The 22,799-nt window shown below is 36.6% G+C and overlaps 1 protein-coding gene across 1 annotated transcript in view; it reads right to left on the reverse strand.

Annotated features, from left to right (window-relative positions):
• b3glcta (beta 3-glucosyltransferase a) overlaps positions 1-22,799 on the reverse strand; it is a 182,561-nt gene that overhangs the window by 53,201 nt on the left and 106,561 nt on the right. Inside the window, exons 5-9 of the mRNA XM_083548013.1 lie at positions 22,354-22,430; positions 21,884-21,995; positions 15,578-15,714; positions 11,853-11,916; positions 9,380-9,511 (exon numbers count right to left, since the gene is read on the reverse strand). Of these exons, the coding sequence (XP_083404139.1) occupies positions 9,380-9,511; positions 11,853-11,916; positions 15,578-15,714; positions 21,884-21,995; positions 22,354-22,430 (522 nt within the window). The remainder of the gene's footprint in view (positions 1-9,379; positions 9,512-11,852; positions 11,917-15,577; positions 15,715-21,883; positions 21,996-22,353; positions 22,431-22,799) is intronic.

The following is a 22,799-nucleotide window of genomic DNA, read 5'->3' on the forward strand; positions in this document are numbered from 1 at the left end:
CTATTGGCAATGAGTCTTTATCTCCGGATTACAAACTGATCCCGAAAGGAATTTTTCAGAGCATGTACAGGTTTGAGCAACTCATGAAAGCATTAGTGCTCCAGGGAACGTTCTCTTGTGTGACAGATGTTCCTTTTAGTTTTACTAAAAAGGAACAGACACTGAACTTTCTTTATCTATGAACATGCAAAATTTAAGATTACAGAAAAACTACATTTCTTTCAGTAAGATCAGTTAGTCGACTAATAAATCATGATTTGTGAAAGAAAGGTATCCATGAGAGTAAAAAGGAAAGTTTGTAGGACTGTAGTGAGACCTGCGATGTTGTTTGGTTTAGAGACAGTGGCATGGAGTAAAAGACAGGAGATTTTGAGGTTTTCGTTGGAAGTGACGACGATGCACAGGATTAAATATGAGTTTATTAAAGGGGCAGTGCATGTAGGACGTTTTGGAGACAAGGAGAGGGAGGTGAGATTGAGATGGTTTGGACATGTGCAGAGGAGGGACATGAGGTATATCAGTAGGAGAATGCTGAGGATGGAGCCACCAAGAAGGAGGAAAAGAGGAAGACCAAGAAGGAGGTGTATGGATGTGGTGAGGGAAGACATGCAGGTAGTTGGGGTGAAAGAGGCAGATATAGAGGACAGGGGGGTATGGAGACGGATGATACACTGTGGCGACCCCTAACGGAAGAAGCCGAAAGAAGGAGAAGATATGAAAATGAGCGATTTAATTAAAGTAGATAAAATAAATATTTTATTCAAACATTATTAAATTTAAGACAAAAAAATACAACTAATCAGGAGCCGCAAATCGCCATGAGTGGGAGTTACATCCCAATCACATGACACGACTTTAGAATTTTTATTCGACACTTAAGCACCAGGCTTTATATAAGAAATCCTAAAAATACCAATCTCAAGATTCACAGGTAACCTGTGAATTTCCCAGCCCTGTTTCCCAGACAAGTGGAGCTCGACTCTTTGCAGTCTTGGCTAATCTTGCACTTTCAAACAAAAGAAAGGAAGAAAGAAAAAAAAGAAACCTCCTTGTACTTTAGGCCTTCACTTCACCTGCAGGAGGTGTGCTGCCAGTTTTCAGTTCACCCCCTTTGTGTTGGAATAGATACATCACAATTACCCTTTGGCTTCACAGCTTCTCACTGTGTGTATATGAAATGTGCTTCGCAAATAAATGGTTCAATTCTTCCTTCAATTCTTATAAAAGGTGTCTCGATTAAAAAAAGAAATAAAGACAATAAATGAATCAAATAAAAAAGATAAACACAAGAAAATATCAATAATTAAACAAAAGATAAATCACAATTATTAGAATATAAAAATATATTAATATAGCATAAAATAAAAACATTCATAAATTGATACATGAATGATATAATTTATAAATATATAATCTTCAGTGTACGATATTACACTCAAGGGACAAAAGTTTGTGGACACATAAGACTGAAGTGCTTCTTTGGAACATCCCATTCCACATCGAGTCCCTATTGACTTTAAGATGTTTTACTAGATTTTTGAGTGTTCTTGTAGACGTTTGTGTGAATTTTACCACAATTCAGGTACTGATGCAGATGAGTTGAGGAGGCCTGGGGTGCAGTAAATCGTTCTAAATCACCTCAGAGCTGTTCAATAGGGTTGAGGTCAAATCTCTAATGCAGGCCATTCAAGATCTTCCACTCCAACCCAATGCCTATCTTTATGGAGCTGGCTTTGTGCATAAGGGCAATGTCATGCTGGAACAGGTTCAGTTCAAATAAAGGGAAGATTTAATGCTACCACATCCAAAGACATTCTATACAATTGTGTGCCTCTAATTTAATCGTAACAGTTTGTAGAAGAACCAAATACAAGTCAAGAGTCCAAATACCTTTGTCCATATAGTGTTTAAGAACGATAGAACACTTTTGTGGGGGTGGGTCGAGTAGTGAGGCCACATCATTCAACCCCTTAGTTGGTTATTTTTCTGTAACAGCCTAACCCCAAGTGTTTTATCACTTACTTATTAAAAGGACCCAGAAGTCTTTATTTAACAAGCACAAGGCCACTATTTGATTTCAGATTACGATTTTAATTGTTCCTACGTTTTAAAGTGATTCCTAGGACAGTAACATCACCCGCATCAAGTCCATGATCAAGCAGAAATCCACATGCAGGGCACATGCACATAAATGAGAGGGCAAAACGCTGTGGCCACATTCACAATATTCAGGAAATGAAACACACTTTCATGCATTTGAAAATATGCCATTGCGAAGCTGCTCCGAGGATCTGTGCTGGGGACACCACAGAGTCGTGATACTTTAGAACTGAAGTGAGCGGATAAAATATTAAAAGGTGAGGAGACCAAAATGTTTTATGCAGATCTGAGATGAAAAAAAAAAAATACAATGCAAATCAAACTCATGCTCCTATACTCCTTATTAGAGGAATTATAATTATTTCTTATTGAGAAGGAAAAAAAATAATTTCCCATGTTCATTTAATAATTCAAATTCTTTCCTAGTGACCGTTAATTTCAATAAAGGATTAGAAGATGCTTCAATTACGCAGGATCCCCTTTCAAAATATCTGTGTGTGAACTTTTAAAGCATCAAACAATATGAGCAAAAATCTGAAAAGAAAAAAAAAAGACAACAGGCCAAAAACTCCAAAACTGAATGAATATACAATTTATAAAGAATAATGTAAAAATAAAAATATAAATAAATTTAAAATAAAACTAAATTCTCATCAAGTAACGATTATTAAATAACCATTGCAACAACATTCAACTTTGAACAGAATTTGTCAGAATTTGACTTCTTTCTAGTCACATACAGTGAACCCCCAATAATTTACCGAACTTGTGGCTCGGAAAATTTGCGTGTTCTCGTTTGGAACCTAACTATCAACAAGGACTGAGTGTTCAGGAACGTTAGGAATAACATTTAAAACTGTTTTCACTAAAAAAAACCAAAAAAAAAAACCACACTGTATTAAAGTGACATAATGTCTGGAGGAATTCAATAAGGTACCATAGGGGCTTAGGGGGTGCGTCCAAAATTTGCGGATTTTCAGAACTCTTAGAGCGTAACCCCTGCGAGTTCCGGAGAACCACTGCATATAAATATTGTTTTTTAGCCTCTGCCAGAAAAAAAATAAATCGCAGTGCTGACTTACTGATTTGTTGCGTGGAGCACGAAAAGAACATCTATTCAAATAGATTTTTGTTGCTGGAGTTTTGTACTTTTGTATGTGAGCTGTGACTGTTATAGTTTCTCATTCATCTTCCTCCACTGAGAATAAGTGTAAGCCCATCAGGAATGTCTACAACTGGCTGACCTGCAGCTACATTACAGCAAACTCCTGCAATGTTATAGATATTTGAACAGACACCAGAGAAGTTTTTTTACACATTGCTATGCGCTGGTATCTGGAGTCAGTGGCAAGAGTCAGTGTGTTTTTGACAGCTACCACATAATGTTGAACGATGTCTTACATTAGTGTTTCATCATTAAAAACCAGTACATTTAAAGTGTCCATTTAAAAGTCTATAAGGCATCAACTTATTACTTTTCTGAGCTGATAATCACTTTATGAGAAGAAATATATTCAGAAAGTTCTCCTGTATAAAGGGATAGGACATGCCTAGCTTGTCCTTGATAAAAGGATTTGATTTCGATTCCAACGTTTGACATCATCTCAAAAAGCAGGACTGCAGATGAATTGGAATGAGGCATCTAGAAAATTAAAGTGGCCTGAATTTTATGATTTGCACAAAATTATACTAGATTTTCTACATCTGATGACATGTCATGTCACGTCTTAAACCAAGCCACTTTGCTCAGATTTCTTTTTGATTTTTGGATAACTGTCACAACAGAAGAATAAAAAAAATAAAAAAAATAAAAAATCTGGGTATTTTGCAGATAAAGTTCACACCTTGAACTTAATGTTCCTCATTGTCATATTCCTCAAACCATATACAATATTTGCAGTGTGGCAGGAAGCATTATCCTGCTGAAAGAGGGAACTGCCACTAGAGAATATGTAGAGGTAAAAATGCAGCAATGTTTAAGCAGGTGGTACATGTCAGAGTAACTTCCACATGAATTCCAGGACCAATGAAGATTTCTCAGAAGATTGCCCTGAGCATCACACTGCCAGCTTGCCTGTTTCCATAGTATATCCAGGTGCCACACACACACACACACACACACACACACACACACACACACACACACACACACACACACACACACACACACACACACACACACACACACACACACACACAAGTCAGCCACATGATAATACAAAAACAGAGCAAGTCATCTTCTTCCATTCCAGTTGGATCTTCTTGGTCCAGTTCTAGTGCCTACTGTATGTTGCCTCTTATACAGCTCCATAAGCAGCAAGAACTTAAACAGTTTCAGCAGTCAAAGCTACAATAGCTCTTCTGTGGGACCAGTCCAGGCATACCAGCCTTGGCTTGACATATGCATCAGTGAGCTTTGGGCGTCCATGAACCAGTCCCTTTTTAACTGTTTGTCCTTCCTTTATTGGCAGGACCCCCTGAACACCTGCTGATTTGGAGTTATCCAGTCATCTAACGTTCATAATTTGACCCTTATCAAAGTCACTCTCGTTTTGCCCATATTTTCTGTTTAAAAAAATAAAAAAATAAAAAGTTAAATACTTAAACTATTTTTTTTAATAGCAGATCTTTTTTAATTAAACAACAGATTTCTTCAAAGTGAAATATTTCAATTCTAACATCAAAAGACTAGGTTTGCATAATTGATGCATATCTAATCAGAAAGACCGAAAATATGGGCAAGAACATCAGGAATTAAATTGCAATGACTCCGATTCTCAAATCTATTTGTCTTGATTTACCCCTTCAGTATTTTAGCTTAAATTCATCCAATTAAAATGAAAAAGAAGAAAAGTGAATCATGGTTATAGAATCGGTTTAAGTCCTTGCTCAACTTCTTGCCTGTTTTATCTGATAGACTGCATACTTATTGGTGCTACAAAAAGGTTTACAGCTACGATGCAATTTTCACAATCAGTTTGCTCAGCTTTGCACGATGAGGATCTATATTTGACCCCATGCTTCTCAGTGTACATGTGTATGCAGGCATTCAGCTGTGTGTATTTATTTTCCTGAGCTGCATTTGGTCATATCTCATACTCGGCGCTCTGTTTATACGATATGTAATCCTGAAAACAAATCCCCTTGCAGTCTTGCATGCTGCACTGTGGTGCTGGAGGATTCATACCCTGTTCCACTCTTCCTCCTAAATCAAAGGGCAGAACAAAATCAGGGCCAAGTAAAGAACTGCAAATAATATCACTAATCCCACACAGCCAGGCGACCACCTGTTTCACTCCCGAGTCCACTCAGGAAAAAGACACAGATCCACAACAACAGCTATTAAATGCTTCTCTGAACAGCTGGTAATGCTGGTGATCAGAAAGAAACCCATTTGCTTTTCCAACCGCATGTTTATTGAAAATCTGTTCGTTAGTTTTGTTCCAGAATGGTTACTGATTGATATAAATATCTACATATTTTTATCAATCGAATCAATAAAATATATAAAAAAATTAATAAAAATTTAATTTTAGTAAACAAATCCTGCTGCACTGAAGATTCCCGAAAGCACAGTCTTCTCCATAATTCACAAATAGAAGATGTGTTTGGCACAACCAGGACTCTTAAAGAGCTGTTTGCTCTCAGCAATCAGGGGAGAACGGCCTTAGTAAGAGAGGTGACCAAGAACCCTATGGTCACTCTGACTGTTCTCCGGAGGTCAAGTATGGAGAAAGGGATGAAGTTCCAGGAGGACAACCATCACTGCAGCCCACCACCAATCTGGGCTTTTCTAAGTGCAAAACACATGAAAATCTGCTTGGAGTTTGCAAAAAAGCATTGAAGGACTCTCATTCTGTTTGGAACAAGCTGATGCAACCAATATTAAACTGTTTGGATTAATTCTAAACATTATGCCATGAGAAATCCAGGCACTGATCATCATCTGCCAAAAACATTAATATTTATGGAATTTTGGCAGATCCCCTATCCAGAGCTACTTACAACAGCAGTTGAGGGATAAGGGCCTTGCTCAAGAACTCAGCAGTGGTCGCTTGGTGGTGCTGGGATTTGAACTTATGACCCTCCAAACCAGAGTCCAAATCCCTAATCACTGCTCACTGATGACCTGAGGCTGTAATTGCTGCCAAAGGTGATGCAAGTACTGAATAAAGTGTCCTTACAAATGTTTTTTTTTTTTTTTTTTTTTTTTTTTACATTTACAGACATTTCTATAATTCTGTTTTCATTTTGAAAAACAGAATTATAGAAATTATGGGGAATTGAGTGCAGATTAATGAGGGAAAAAAAAATCAATTTTTAACGATTGTGGTACCAGGCTGTAACAAGCAAAATTGAGGGGGGTCTGAAGGACTGAGGGGGGTCTGAATACCCGAATTTGATTACTACTGCAAAAAAAGTAGACGTTGTTTACAGACTGTTAGAGTCTCAGATGTTCAGACATCAAAAGGAAGTTTATTCCACCCCCCATTCTGCAGAACAGAAAAGTCTGGAAGCATATATTTCTTGTACCCTGAGAGATGGTGAGAAGCTGAGGGAGTGCAGGGTGAGATAAGAGCTGTGAGGAGGTACACGGGTGTTAGCATCGGGGTTTTGAATCTGATGCGGGCAGCAACAGGAAGTCAGTTAAGTGACCGTAGCAATGGGGTAGTGTGAGAAAATGACTTGGACAGGGAGTTGTGTAGATGAGAAGAAGTTTAAACAAAAAGAATAAATTGAAGTTTTCTGGAGGGAGATACTGATTAAACATTCAATGTTTTTTTTAACAATCAGAGGTTTTCTGCCATGCAAAAGTCTTCGGGACAAAGGGTTTTGTATTAGACATGTTCTCTTTTTTGTCTTCAAGAGAAAAGACACAAGGCTGATAAATGAATAACTGTTCACAGCTTTTATAATATAAGTGTCGCCACCGGCTCGCTCATCAGAGACAAACACACTTATAAAGAACATCTTATCATTTTTAACACCACATTATCTCTGTAAAGCTGCTTAGAGACAATGTTCATTGTTAAAAGCGCTATACAAATAAAAATAAATTGAATAATTAACAGGAAATAACTTGGATGCTCCTCAAAGTTGAAATAAAAAATGATGGAGTGGTATAAGAGGAAAAAAACACACCATGTGATGCTGCTATTGGAAATAATTCACTGTAACATGCACTTTATTTTACACTGGCGGGAGTGGTATAGGAGGAAAAAACTTTACTTTACACTGGTGTGCAACTTTGTCACTCATTATGTATCTACAGTACAGACCAAAAGTTTGGACACACCTTCTCATTCAAAGAGTTCTCTTAATTTTTATGACTATGAAAATTGTAGAGTCACACTGAAGGCATCAAAACTATGAATTAACACATGTGGAATTATATATGGAATTATATACATAACAAAAAAGTGAACTGAAAATATGTCATATTCTAGGTTCTTCAAAGTAGCCACCTTTTGCTTAGATTACTGCTTTGCACACTCTTGGCATTCTCTTGATGCCTACTTTGAAGAACCTACAATATGACATATTTTCAGTTCACTTTTTTGTTATGTATATAATTCCACATGTGTTAATTCATAGTTTTGATGCCTTCAGTGTGAATCTACAATAGTCATGAAAATGAAGAAAACTCTTTGAATGAACAGGTGTGTCCAAACCTTTGGTCTGTACTGTATGTATATATATATATATATATATATATATATATATATATATATATATATATATATATATATATATATATATATATATATATATAACTTTTGGTCTGTACTGTATAACATCATTCCCCAAATAGGTTATTGCTTATTTACTGATATAAGTAATATATTTTTATTAGGAATTGCATAAACATGTAAATAAATATTAAGTATTTGTGTATCAGAAGTTAAATAATACAGTAATTAATATATTATGATGACAATATTGATGATGATGATGATGATGATATTTTATCAAGGCTCACTGGAAGGTCATTTTTACAGCAGGAAGAGGAAAAGGAATTACTTTGAAGAAATTCAGAAATGTATTCAAAAATATTTTCCTCCAGTTCAAAGAAACAGTAATCACAGGAGTTAAAGTGAGTTCTATGCCAACTTTTTTTAAAAAGGACCCTTCGTTAGCCGAGAGTAAAAGTACACTAGTATTCGCAGGGAGTAGAACTGCAGATGAATTTAAATAAAGTGTATACAGAATCATAGGAGCTTGACATTTGTCTGGATTTTAATGTGATTAAGCTGAACCTTTCTACCTCTGGTGTCCTTGTAATGCCATGTCACATGTGTCTAATGAAGAAAAGTCAAATGAAAGGGAAAGGAAAAAAATTAGAACTTGGCTTTGAAACCATTTTAAATAACTTTATTTATCAGCCATGCAACTGAGTTGAGTTTTAACATCAAATATTATATCTTTCTAGAGTTTAATGCAAATTATTAGTGTTATTATTATCATTGATAGTAGTAGTACTGATATGAGTAGTAATATATTAATGTTTTTATTATTATTATTATTATTATTATTATTATTATTATTATTATTATTATTATTATTATTATTATTATTATTACACCTACAACAACAGTGATACAACAATGATGATAATAATAATAATAATAATAATAATAATAATAATAATAATAATAATAATAATAATAATAAGAGCAATACTCATAAAATACTACAAGTGGACAGCCTTCTGATCTTTAATTTGTTTATCTAGTATTAATAATTGTTAATATAGAAAATAACAATAATAACATAGTTTAAAATTAATTGGTTTTATTTCTTTCTTTCGGTTTCTCCCATTAGGGACCGGCACTAAGAGTGGCTGGGGTTGGTTCCCTGACTGGGCATCGAACCAGTGCCGCAGCGGTGAGAGCGCCGCATCCTGACCACTAGACCACCAGGGACCCCACAATTAATAGGTGTTATATAATATATAAAAGACATGTACGCACGCACGCATGACATTTTGATGTGATGCATCATATTTGTTTGTTTGCATATATTTACAGTATATAGTTTAAACTTTACTGTTTCTCTTTGGTTTATTTTGTATATAAAAGTGTATTTACTGAGTGAAAGATTTTTGCACTGATAAACGTTACTATGAGTAAGTAAAATATTGTACATGATTACAGAGTGCATCCTTTATGCTTTATATGTTAAATATTTTTTTTGGTAGAAATAAAATAAGACAGTGCTTCCCTGAAGAAGAGAGAAGTCTGAGTACTGACAGTGCTTGCCAGATGTTGTGTTTACCTACACACAGTGGTGAATGTGTGTTAACAGTAGTGGCACACTGCCGGGCTTGAGGTGAATTCTCCGGCAACGTACACAGTTCAGGAACGCCAGTGAGCCGAGGCCCTTTGCCTTCGTCCCAGATATACAGCGCCACCTAGAACAACAACATCAGAAGTTTACACCAGTGGTTCAACAGAAGCAAAGTAATGAGTGTTCATAACCAGCAGTGTTTAAATATTTAATTCCTGTCAATTCATGCTCAAAATAAGCAATTTTTCAATATAGTCAGTATTTCATCATTAAATCATTACAGTTCCTCAGCACTCTTGAAGATCAGTCACATTGATAGTCAAATTAGTAAAATAAACCAATTAGCTGTGTTTCCTCATCTGATGATTATTAGGTTGTCTGGGTTCTGAATCTAAACATGTAACATATACGAACATTTACTGATTTTAGGTATGTTCTGTGGTCTTCCTGAAATGATTATGAGAAGATGCAGACTATAATTTCTCCTGCTGTCTAATTGTGAAGTTTGCAGATCAAGTACAGTTTTTGTTTTCTGGCTATTGTGTGACATGCTTTAAATACACATATTTTAGCTACACTGTGATACAACAATCAAGTCAAGTTTATTTCTATAGCGCTTTTTACAAGACATTGTTTCAAAGCAGCTTTACAGAATTTAAAATTAATGTGAATGGTGTGTATTTATCCCTGATGAGCAGCCATGGCAACTGTGGCAAGGAAAAACTCCCTTAGATGTTATGAGGAAGAAAACTTGAGAGGAACCAGACTCATAAGGGGAACCCATCCTCATTTGGGTGACATCAAGAGTGTGATCATAAATCTTTAAACAATACAGAACAATGGAGAGTGAGAACTAACATGAGCACTGGAATGTAAGATTATAAGTAATGTTTTTTTCTACAGTCATTTAAAGTCATTTATGGTTATAAAACTAGAAGCTGCTGAGCAACTCATAAAATAGCTCAACATTTGCGTTCATCACAGATTCAACACCAGCTTCTCCATGCCAGAACCTTTAAACACTCAAGGAGATCCATTGCCTAAACAACAGTCTAATCTAACAGTCTGATGCTGGGGTCAGTTCTGGAGCAGAGAACGTTAAGGGTCCCAACATTGGCATTTCAGTGATGTTTGAAAGATTGAAGTGTCCCGTCACAGCTTGGCTTGATCTTTGAGTCAGAGCAGTAAGTTCAATTTCTTTGAAAATGCAGGATCAAATCCTTTGAAAGAGATCAAATCAATAATTTTGTTAGTCAGTTCATTCATGTGGAACTGGTGTGTACTTCCGAATTAGATAAATAAAATTGATTTTTTTTTTTTTTTTTTCTGTGAGAGACCCCTGAGACCTTCGGGGAAAAAAGCCTCCACATTGCATTGCTATTTGAGAGTCAGTGAGGGATTTCTCACAACAACTGATGAAACACCTTGGGGTTGTGGGAGAAAATGTCTTCAAGATTAAAATCCAAAGCCTAATTACTCAGACGTACTCCAAAGAGACATTCAAGCTGACTCAAACGATCGTCCTCAACGAGACCCTTCCCGAGGGGTCAGAACGCTTCAGCTTCACACAGTAATACTGCCCTGTCATAACTCTTAAATAACCTCAAATCCAAATTCATTTAATCAGTGAAGAGTCAAATGTGCCAATCTTAAAGCTGAGGACTAGAAAGATTTGCCAGCTACATTACTAACTCTTAAAAAAGCATTTATATTCCGGACATATTCTAACACCTCTACTTCCACACTATGGGCTGGAAACTAATGGAAACATCTTCAGATAGTTCAGGACTTTTTTATGTGCCTTCATAGACAATGGGAAAAGAAAATGTGACTTTCACAGAACATTCGGGAAAAAAAAAAAGATCCAGCCCTGTGCACCAAAGGCAAGCCGGCCGAAACGAAGAGATATAAAAGAAACCCGAAAAAGAAACAGAAAAAAGCATGATGGAGGTATTATGGAGGTGATTTAATTTAAGAGAGAGAACTGAAGATGTGCAGTGATAGTGAGTGTAACAAAAAACCTTTAGGAGACTTTCCAGAAGGCTTCAGAAAATAAAGGAAGTAAGGGGAAAGAAAGAGAATGACAAAGAGAGAGAGAGAGAGAGAGAGAGAGATAGAGATAGAGAGAGAGAGAGAGAGAGAGAGAGAGAGAGAGAGAGAGAGAGAGAGAGAGAGAGACTGAGGGAGAAAGAAAGACAGAGAGAGACAGCGTGGCATTGCCGATCTGAAAAGGTCCTTGACTCTGCAGCGTGACTATTTCAAATTGGAGAGCTGCCTGGATAGAAAGCCGTATAAAAGAGGACATGATAAGAGATCAGAGTGCTTACGAGTACAGAGAGAATATCAGAAGTCAGCAGAGCGGCTTTAAATGAGAAAATAATATATAAAATCCATAGGCTTCCTCACTGAAGTCTTAAAAAAAAAAGTGCATCAGTGTGCAAAATCACTACATGCAGTCGTCTCACCTCATGTTTGAGGTCTATGGTGAAGTCCGACCTCAGAGGCTGGTTTTGGACTTTACTGGAGAGCCTGAAATAAAAAAATCCACTGTAATTAGTAATACAATCGCATAATTAAGTGTATGATGGGAATGAACTGCAAGTCAAGTCAAGAGGCTTTTATTGTCATTTCTACGATACACAGTGTTACACAGTGAAAACGAGACAACGTTCCTCCAGAACCCTGGTGCTACACTAAACAACATAGAGCTACAACACAACATGAAGCTACATAAAGTGCATCTAATGCAACCTAGTGTAAACAGTGCAGACGAAAACAGTACAGACGACAGACAAACAGTACAGACAACACAAGACAATACACATAACACAAGATAGCGCCGAACAGTAAACCTACTGTATACTTTGAATATACAGTACTGTGCAAAGGGAACTATAAAAGCTATAATCAAGATTATATGTAAACAAACGCAATGCAGTGCAAAAACAGCAGTAGCAGCAGTCGAGAGGTGCAAAAAACAGCAGTGAAACAGTGTAATATGGATGAGTATAAATAATAAATAAATAAATGGTGGTGGAATGGATTGAGTTAAATAATGAGTGTGTGTTAAGCACCATATATTGTGATGTTTACATTATAACTGACAGCTCAATATAGTTGTAATAACTTCTTTGGTCTAATTTCATTCTTCTGGCACAGTGATCAGTCACTCCACTGAAAACCTCCAGGTCTTTTAATACAGAGTGGCACAACTGATCATAAAACCTTAAAACCTCAGAACATGTTCAAAATTTTGTGTGAATACTGCCAGTGGGCAGCAAAAGATTATAAAATTTTATTCATTATTCACTGGTCACAGGGCTGTACAGAACAGGCGATGAAAATAAACTTTCTTTCGGCTTCTCCCGTTAGGGGTCGCCACAGCGGATCATCCGCATGTTTGATTTGGCACATGTTTTTATGCTGGATGCCCTTCCTAACGCAACCCTCCCCATTTATCCTGGCTTGGGACCGGCACTAAGGCTTGTGCGACCCTAATAGCTGGGGTTGGTTCCCTGACCGGAGATCGAACCCGGGCCGCAGCATTGAGAGCGCCGCATCGTAACCATTAGACCACCAGGGAACCTCTAGAACAGGCGAAGAAAATAACGCCCCCAAATCACTCTATATGCCTTATGGGGGAGGTGGAAGCTTGGTGGCAAAGGCATTAGACTTTGGATTTGAAGATTGTGGTTTAAAATCTCAGGCACACCAAGCTGCCACTCCTGCCCCTGGCCTCTCGGCTGTATGGATGAGATCAACTTAAGTCATAATGCCATAAATGTAAATGGCATTGAATTGGCAAAAACAACATGGCACATTTACGGAGATGTACTTCAGTGATGACGAAATAGAGCAAATATTATGTAAAGCAAAGTAGAAAAAAGTTTCTAACCCACTTTCATTAGGGAAGCTGGTAGCTCAGTGGTTAAGGCACTGGGTTACTGAATGGAAGGTTGGGGGTTAAAGCCCTGGTATTGCCCCAGGGATTGGAAATTATGTCATTGGGATATGCAAAGAAATTATTTCCCTGTCCTGTAAAATACATGTGACAAGCATGTTTGTTTGTTTAAATAAATCATATAATGTTCAATGTATAGCTACATATGTGGAGTCTAATACCCCAATTACAATTGCTTTATTTATTTATTTTTTCCTTTATCTGTGGTATTTGTGAATGTACCGTAGTACATAAGATGCATCGTTGCACGGCCCACAGCTTGTCTGCTAAAAACTAAGGATAAAAACCGATACAAAAACTCTTCTAAAAACTATTCTGTGCAAACAAAACAATCCAAATATGAGCCACTTATAGGTCAACAATCAGTCGTCCCATATACCTTTCATTTGATTGTACTTTACATATTACCTGTCACCTGTCTGCCCCTTGTGAACACCATAATCAGTAATTGATTATGCTGACAACTTACAATGATTGTGCTGAGAGATCCTCATAATCAGTTTACTCATTACACTTTCCTTCACTAGGAGTTTGTGCATATGCATGGTCAGAAGTGTGTGCACTGTAAATATACACACATCCTTACGAACAAGGAAAACATTTTAGACTTTTCCCAGTTTTCAGACTTAATTAAACGATTATATGAACGTGGAATGAGTCTCACTGGATGGATTCCATAGACGTGCAGGAGACATTATGTCTCACAGCTGGTTTGGAAATGTCTGGAGATCAGTCTCACAAGGAACTAGAATCTGTGGCAGGAGATAGAGAAGTCTGAGCTAACCTTCACAGCCTGTTATAATCCCTGATTCATACCATTAAAGGAGGAAAGAAAGTAGATAAATTGATTAAAGATCACAGAAAACACAAACGCTTTTGTAACACGAACCACAATTTCCTCATACAAACAGCCAGAGTGCTTGAACCAAAATTGCTGGATTCCTTTCTCTTTTCAAAACTTTTGATGTTCGAGTTTAGTAGAATACTCCCTGTTCCATAACAGATATCACTGTGCTCTTAGACAGGTTCGATATTAGCTACTTTGCTAATTTGTTTGTTCATCTTTAATTATTTTGGGTTGCAATGAAATCAAATTCTGTACCAGAAACTGTGGGCTGCAGGTGAGAACACATCCCTCGCATGAAATGCAAATCCTGTCAGAAAGGAATGGAAAGCTGCCTAGAAAGAATCGCATACTGCTTAAAAGAAATCAAATGCTTCCCAAACAGAATCACACTTTGTAACAGTTTTACTGTCACATTAGTTCCCAGTAGTTTTTGAGATGTTAGAGTTAACCCTTTCATTAGGGGGAGCCCTAAAGTTGCTTGTTTGACTAAAAGGGGTAGAGAAGAAGTATTGGGAAGTATAGCATGCTAAGCACATTGGATGTCTTCTTGCCCGATACTTCTTCTCCACCCCCCCCCCTTTAAAAATTGATTGCGGAAACAAATTCTTCTATGATTATTTAATATGAATGAAAGTTAGAAGAGGTACAGTTTCACTCACTAACTGTCCGTGTGGAAACATAGCAACAGTTCCGTTTGGTGTCCTGATGATTTACGTAGTTTAAAACACCATAATTACTTTAATACATGTACAAGAATATTTTGTATTCATGCTCTATGTTGAGTTGGGTTTCACTAATAATAAACATACATTTGCATAAGGCGTACATATTTGTCCATGTTGATTAGAGTATTACAAATGTGAAAAGTATACATTTTATGGTACATTCAGAACAAAACAAATGTGCAATTAAGTTGCGATTAATCGTGAGTTAACTCTTGACAATCATGCGATTAATCGCGGTTAAACATTTGAAACGATTGACAGCTGATATTAATACTTTTTACTTAAGTACATGTCAGAGCTCAAACTTCTTTACTTTAACTTGAGTAAAAAAAAAGTGTAGTCAGGACCACAGTCTTTTAAAACATAAGTATCTGTACTTCTACATAAGTGAAGGATGTGTGTATTTTTGCCACACCTGGCTACTTTGCTGTTAATTTAGGCACAACGGGCAATATGAAATCAGTACTGGTGTCATGTTGTGATAATTAGCCAGTCATAAAGAAAACTTCGTTGAACAAATGGAAAAAAACCAGCGGTGCCAGAGCAGCCTGAACAATTTCATGTCCCATCTATCACCTCCATTTTGTGTGACTTTGCCGGATAATGTAACGCCAATCATACTATTAACTCAGCTGAAAGTGAGAGATCCAGGCTGACCTGTTGACAAGTGGCATGCTCAGAGCCCACCCTGCACTAAAGTCGGGGTACTTGAAGGCAGACGGGTTGTCAGCGAAGGCGTAATGGTGGATGATGGTGGATTCGTCATCTTGAAGCGGCTTGCCAAGAAACCATTCCTGAGGGGACAGAAAAGAGGGGGCAGTGAGAGAACTCCTCAACAAATATCAAAGGAAATGCAAAGATTAGATGTGCAATGGAATTTGAATACATTATTCTGAATAATCAGATGTGTTTTTAACAGATGCACTAATAATATTTTTAAAAACCAACATAGACCATCTATGTAACTTGTGACTATTTAATAGGTACAGCTGGTCATTCTGAGACTCAGATGCGATCAGATGAAGATAGTCCTGAAGACCATTGGTAGTACCAGATTCCTTCACTTGGTATTTTTTCTCAAAACTAAAGCATGGTGTGTAAAATGCTTTCTGCTCCTTATGGTTGTCGAAAGAGATTTTGTTCAAGCCATCGTAGTCGTCCTGTCAGCTGTCAATTCCAATCAGCTTAGTCATTCTTCTCTGACCTCTCTCATCAATCAGACGTTTCTCTTCACAGAACCATCACTCACTGGACATTCCTTGTGTTAATGCACCATTCTATGTAAACTCTAAAGACTCTAAAGCTTATACAGGAAGATATAACCAGGAAATTATTGTGTAAAAATCAGTGTGTGAAGTGTAAAATAAATATGAATTATTGCTTTATTTAAAATGAAAAGCAGGGTCTGTTGTTTCTAAAACAGTTTCACTGCATTTCACTCATGATTTCACCCAAAAAACCTTTAAGTTTTAGATCAAACCTAATTTTCTAGAACTTTATTGTTTTGATTGCTGGCTAAAGCCGGAAATAAACTGCCGCCGGCTAGAAGACTGTGTGCGAGTGCCTCAAACTTTCAAAGGCAAATGGAAAACATAAAAAAAGCATCCAGTACTGGAGAAAGAAAAAAATTATTCCTTTTTATGATATTTTACTTCTGGAAATTTCTAGAAAAAAGGTTTTTCTCTTCTGTAAACTATGAATTTTAATACACTGTCAGCAATTACAGTATTGAAGAGTAATATTATTATGCATTTAAATGCTTTCCATTAACTGATATGTAATAAAAAACAAACAAAAAAAAGCCGACATGCTTTGTGAGTGTGTGTGTTTTTCTTTTGATACCCTATTAATGTCACTATCCTGTGTCTACTCAATGTCAATACAGGATGTTCTGATTCTGGGTCATCATAAGGCATCCTCTTTATTGATATGAAATAACCTTATCACTGACATGTTCTGCCCTCTCTGTTCTCCATAGATATCATGTTACCTGGTATAAGGTCATGATGCTCCACAAAGTGAGGTCACAATGTTCTATGCCTGTGTTGGCCATGTTTTTTTTGTGTGTTAGCTGATCACAGGCCCATACCACCATGTACATTAAATGTACTGCATGCTCTGTAGATTTTCATTATTTATCACATCTTTTTGATCTCATACAGTGACAAAGACTTAACCATGACAAGGAAATGCTTTAAAATGTATTAATACTTTTGCATCTCCAGCATTAAATTAAACACTTTGCAATCTGAATCTCATCTCCGTGAGTCTAATTAGAAACTTTCCCTCAGCTAATGCAGAAGTGGCTGCAGCAGCGTGAACACAGGTTTTCCCGAGCCAGAACAAAAACCCAAAAATAAATCCTTTCACTTATTTAATGTCAGGAGTTTTTCTGCCATTGTCCCTGCAAACTTGCTCATTTGGGATTTATATAAATTTCTGTAAAGATGTTTTAGAGCAACAATTTCTATCAGTCATCTAGTCCAGCTTAAAACTTGGAGCTTAAGAGGACCGGATCAATGTAACCTGAAAAATATTTTTCAAGAAGAGTTTTTGTTAGCGAGATATATATTTAAAGAATTTTTTAAATTTTTTATTTTTTTTTTTTAAGTAGCCGACATTCAGCCTACAGACTTACAAAAAGATTTACACAGGATAAAAGTAGACGAACAAAGCACCAAAAGTGTTTTGTTAGAGCAAACTGCAGATCCATGCACAGTATCAAAGAAACAATCTCAGTCTATAGTGCCTAAGAGAGACATCGAGGGGTTTCCTCGATGAATAAAAAAAACATTAATAAATAAATTTGTATTTTTTTTTGCCACTGTAAATCCCTGCTTGCACATTGTTCAGGGCCTGAACGCCTGTCAGTCACAGAACCGCCTGAACAAAACAGTTTTTTTATACAGACTTTATATGCTGTTTGACATTCATGAGTCAAATCTAGAGAACACAACAGCCTGATGCAGATCCTTATATAGAATCTCTCACACAGTTTATTAACAAGCATGTCGAATATTTACGCGAACGATATCGTAATCGTTCATTTCGTTATTGTACACACGATACGCATTTACTTTATAACAGTTTAAACATTCCTGAAGCTAATCCCAAAGTTAAAATAAAAGCAAGTTCCCACCAGAAAATGTGCTAATTAGGTAAAGAATATTTATTTATATTTATTTGGTCATTTATTTAGTCATTACATTTATTTAGCATTTGAATGCTGACTATCCACTCTCACGTGTTCACTCGGGTTTGTTGATGGTGGTGTGGTGGGCCGCCTTATATTCCATTCTGTCTGTCCCTTTTACTTACAGCTTTCAGTTATGTTGCTATAGCTGATCTTGCCAGAGTCCCGACTTGCACCCTAATTTCCATTTAAAGGATTTGGCAGACCCCCTTATCCCGAGCGAATTACAGCTGAGCAGTTGATTGGGATTCAAGGCCCTTAAACTGGACTAACGTGGCAGCATGGTGGTGCTGAGATTTAAACTTGTGACCATTTGGTCCAAAGTAGAAATGCCTTAACCACTGAGCTAGCACCTCCCTGCAAAGTTCAAACATTTGGAAATGGCCTTATAACCCTTCCTGGACTGATGCAGCAATAATTGTTTTTCTCTCTCCATGTCACAGCTCTACTCCTCTTCTCTCTCTTTCTCTCTTTTTCTCTCTCTCTCTCTCTTTCTCTCTTTGCTGAGTTAATCATGCTCCTGAGGTAACAGCGCCCAGCAAACCTTGTCCTTTTGATGAACAACCTAAAGATCCTTAAAGTTACTTATCAACTTAGAAACTATGAGAAAGGATTTGGACTGTAATTCATATAAAAAGTATATTACAATGGTATAGGACAGCATGAACAGTTGTGAATTAAAATGGCCATAACTGAACAGTATACCTCAACAATGATGAACCTACAATGAATAGAAATTCGGTGCCACCCAAATGAGGATGGGTTTCTTTTTGAGTCTGGTTCCTCTGAAGGTTTCTCCATCAAACCATTTCAGAGTTTTTTCCCTTGCCACAGCCGCCACTGGCTCACAGAAATAAAGCTTTTATCTTTGTCAAGCTGCTTTGGGACAGTGACTATTGTTAAAAGCACTATGCAAATAAATCTGAATTAAATTAATTTGAATTAATTCCCATCACAGCAAAAAGCATATAAAGCCCAGGACAGATGCTTCACAAAACTCCAAAAGATTCTAACTCAAAAATACTCATAAAATAATGATAAACAATGAAGAGCATTTCTTAAGTGCCCTCAGACTCCTAAATGCTCTTTCCAAGTGGCGTTAAATCTTCCAGCCACTCTGAGACTGCACTGTATTCTTCTACCATAGATTTTTACTACTTTACAGGGTACCTTCAGTCGTTTGAAAATGAAATCTTTTTTGAATTCTATGCATTTATGAACCAGGACATCATAAAAATCATCTGGTTCTGATCAGGTCAGGTCTCTCATCCTTTTGTAGATTTGCTGATGTGCTTGGGAAATTTGTCCTATGCCTGACACAATTATGGTCAAGCTTTAGCGGTGTACAGATCGCCTCACATTGGACTTTAGAATACTTTTGTATACAGATGAGTTCATAGCCAACTCGGTTGCTGCAAGTTGTCCAGGTCCTGTGGCTGCAAAACAAGTCCAAATCATCACCCCTCCACAACCGTGCTTGACAGTTGGTATTAGGTGTTGTGATGTGTTTGTTTTTTTGGCAAATGTCGCACTGTGCATTTTGGCAAGGCAGCTCTAGTTTTGTCTCGTTTGTCCGAAGGGTACTGTTCCAGAAGTCTTGTGGGTTGTTCAGATACAACTTTGCAAACCTAAGCCATGGTCTTTTTAAATAGAGGAGGCTTTCTCGTGACAACCCTTCCAAACAAACTATAATTGTTCAAACCATTGTTTTTAATTGTACTGCCATGAACGTTTACATTTAATATTTATTTATTTGATCTTTATCTTGATCTTTTTTATGATTTACTTGAAATTGAGGGAAGGGGGAAAAAGGGAGAATAAAAACACAAATGTACCTGTTTACTGTTTCATATTTACATTTCTCAATCGCAAAGAACAGGCTCAAGCTGGAGAGATTGGACATGTTTACGAAGGGGCTGAATTTGACAAAAAATAGTGCAAGATCGGTCAAGAGACTGCCTAATTTATGAAAAATATTTCATAAAGTAGAGAACATCTCTTCCCCAGAAGGAGTGAGATGGAGGATGAGGGCTATTCAAGTCTAGCCAAATGTTTCAAAAAGGCTACAAATTATGAAAAATGTGACGGCAAAGATTGGCCAGGAGGGAGAAGAAGATTGGCTTGAAGGTTTCCACTTGTGAATAATCCACCTCAATGTAGAGTAATGGACTTTCAATTCTTTGGAAATGGCCTTATAACCCACTCTGGATTGATGCTGCAACATTGGCTTTTTCGCCACACACTTGAAAGCTCTAGACCAGCAAAATGCTAAAAGTCGAGGCTTTTATAGAGGTGGTCACACTTGCTGATCAATTAATCAAGGACATTTGATTAGCAGTAACTTGCTGCTACTAAGTTATTTAAATCCTACGGAGGCAGTAAAATGTACTTAGGTTTCACATGTTTTATATTTCCAAATTTTGGCTTGTGCTTTGTTAAAATAAATAATGACACAGTGTAACGTTTTGTTCTACAGACCTGATAATGACCAAATGATTTTTACTATGTCCTGATATGTACAACTATAGAATAAAAAAAAAAATTTTTCATTTTCACATGACTGTGTATATCTTTTTTTTTTTTTTTTTTTTTTAAATGGCTAGTTTTTTTTGTCTTGATAAACCAATTTAATTTGGATTTTATTATTTGGATTTGTTATTATTTGGATTGGATTTTATTCATTTATTTGGTTCTTTTAATACATTTTAAGCAACTGATTTCCATACAATTTTTATTAAGTGCATATGTGCGCGCAATTGAAATAAATCAGCGGTCTAGAATTTCAACTTGTTGAATGTTATGAAGGCCACAAATTTAAGAGGTACTGGTTTATAATCATGCCATTATATTAGTGAAAAGGACATTTGATCACCTCATTAGAATAACAAATGCTATTAATAGTTTTGCACATGCCGCACATGCAGATGCACATGACACATCTGGTGTAATATTAATTTAATCTGCAAGCAGAAAGTATCTTGGGCTTCACATATCAAGTTAGATAAGAAGATAACGCTGTTGATTTCATAGAATAGAATTCTTTATTTGTCACATATACATTACAGCACAGTGAAATTGTTTTCTTTGCATACCCCAGTTTGTTTAGAAGCTTGTGTCAGAGCTCAGCCATGATACAGCTCCCCTGGAGGACAGAGGGTTTAGGGCCTTGCTAAGGAGTGGCAGCTGAGTAATACCGGGGCTTGAACCCCCAACCATCTGATCAGTAACCCAGAGCCTTAACTATTAAGCTACCACCTCATGTGAGTCTGGTTGACTATAAATTAAGTGTGATATTGAATAGTAGTTTAATGCTTTCATCAGTACATATGCATCCTTGTTATTGAAAATTTTATTATTGAGGTATTTGACTAAATGAATTATCACATACCACTATGCCCATTTTTTCAGATCCTGCCTTTTTTTAAAGGAAATATTTCAAGAAAGTATTTGCAGAGGTGTTCTTAAAAAATTAAAAAGTAAAAAGTAAAAAACTTTATTAGTATGAGTATTTTTGTACTATAAGCTTAATATATCCTGCAGTTTTTGGAAGGAGGCAAAAGCAAGCAGAGAAACAAACAAAAAAATTGTAAAGGGTCAAAACCACAGTTTTCAGTTTCAATAGAATTGAAACAACTTTCGAATCTATTGAAAGATAAGACTTGCAATAAGATTAACACCTGAAATCAATAATTATGACATGGATTGGGCAAAAGAAAAAAAAATTCACAAAAAAGCCTACATTATGATTATAAATAAAAATATGCACTTACTTTTTGGCGCTCAAACTTCTTAAAGATGCTGTGGAGTTTTTCCAGTTTTACATTCGTTTCCTCTTCAAGGAACACAACCCATGAAGAGTTTTTTCCAAAGTGAGAGGAAAAACTAAAAATAAAAATAAAAAAGAAGAAATATTATACACTCCTGTGCTTTGTTTTGCTAACAATGTTCACACTGCCAAGCAATTTATTTTTATAATGTTTTTTTTTTGGATGAAGTTTTTGTCTTATCAGTATCACCATGTCTACTAAGAATTATTATCACCAAACAATGCGGTAGTGAAGGACATAAATCTACTCTGCATTCCTCTGAGCTGTAAAAGGTTCATTGCAGCAGATGGAGTTGGTTGGATCCATGTAGTGAAATTTATGATTTGCATCAGTTCATCTCTGTGTGTGTGTGTTTGTGTGTGTGTGTGTGCGTGTGCAATGGCCATGAGTGCAGATGGGGTGAGTGTACTCACTAGGGCAGCAGGGGAAGAATGCTCCAGTCCCCATCGTTTCCAGACAGTGTGTGAAGGAGCAGGATGGCTGGAAGGCTCTGAACAGGAAAGAAAGTTGGAAATCTATAATCAAAAGCTGTTTTATAGGTTACGGATAATAGACTTACAGATTCCATGCAGATGACCTACTAAAATGTGTTCACCATGTGCTAAACAGTGAGATTTAGCTAGTTTGTGAAGTGCTACAGAGAAGTAATAACCTTTTGGGGTCAGGTAATAAGCTTTTTATGACTGAATATGAGTTACTGTAGCAATTTCGAAATATCTTCAAATTTTAAGGGTTGAAACTTTTTACAATAGTCTGGTTAGCTAAAAATCACGCAGAAGCTGAAGATCCAGATAGCCATTTATTTTATTTTTTTTATCATGATTATACACTACATAGATTATGCTCATGACTTTTCTGG

Source organism: Silurus aristotelis (genome assembly GCF_946808225.1).
Source record: "Silurus aristotelis genome assembly, chromosome: 8".
Classification (NCBI taxonomy): domain Eukaryota; kingdom Metazoa; phylum Chordata; class Actinopteri; order Siluriformes; family Siluridae; genus Silurus; species Silurus aristotelis.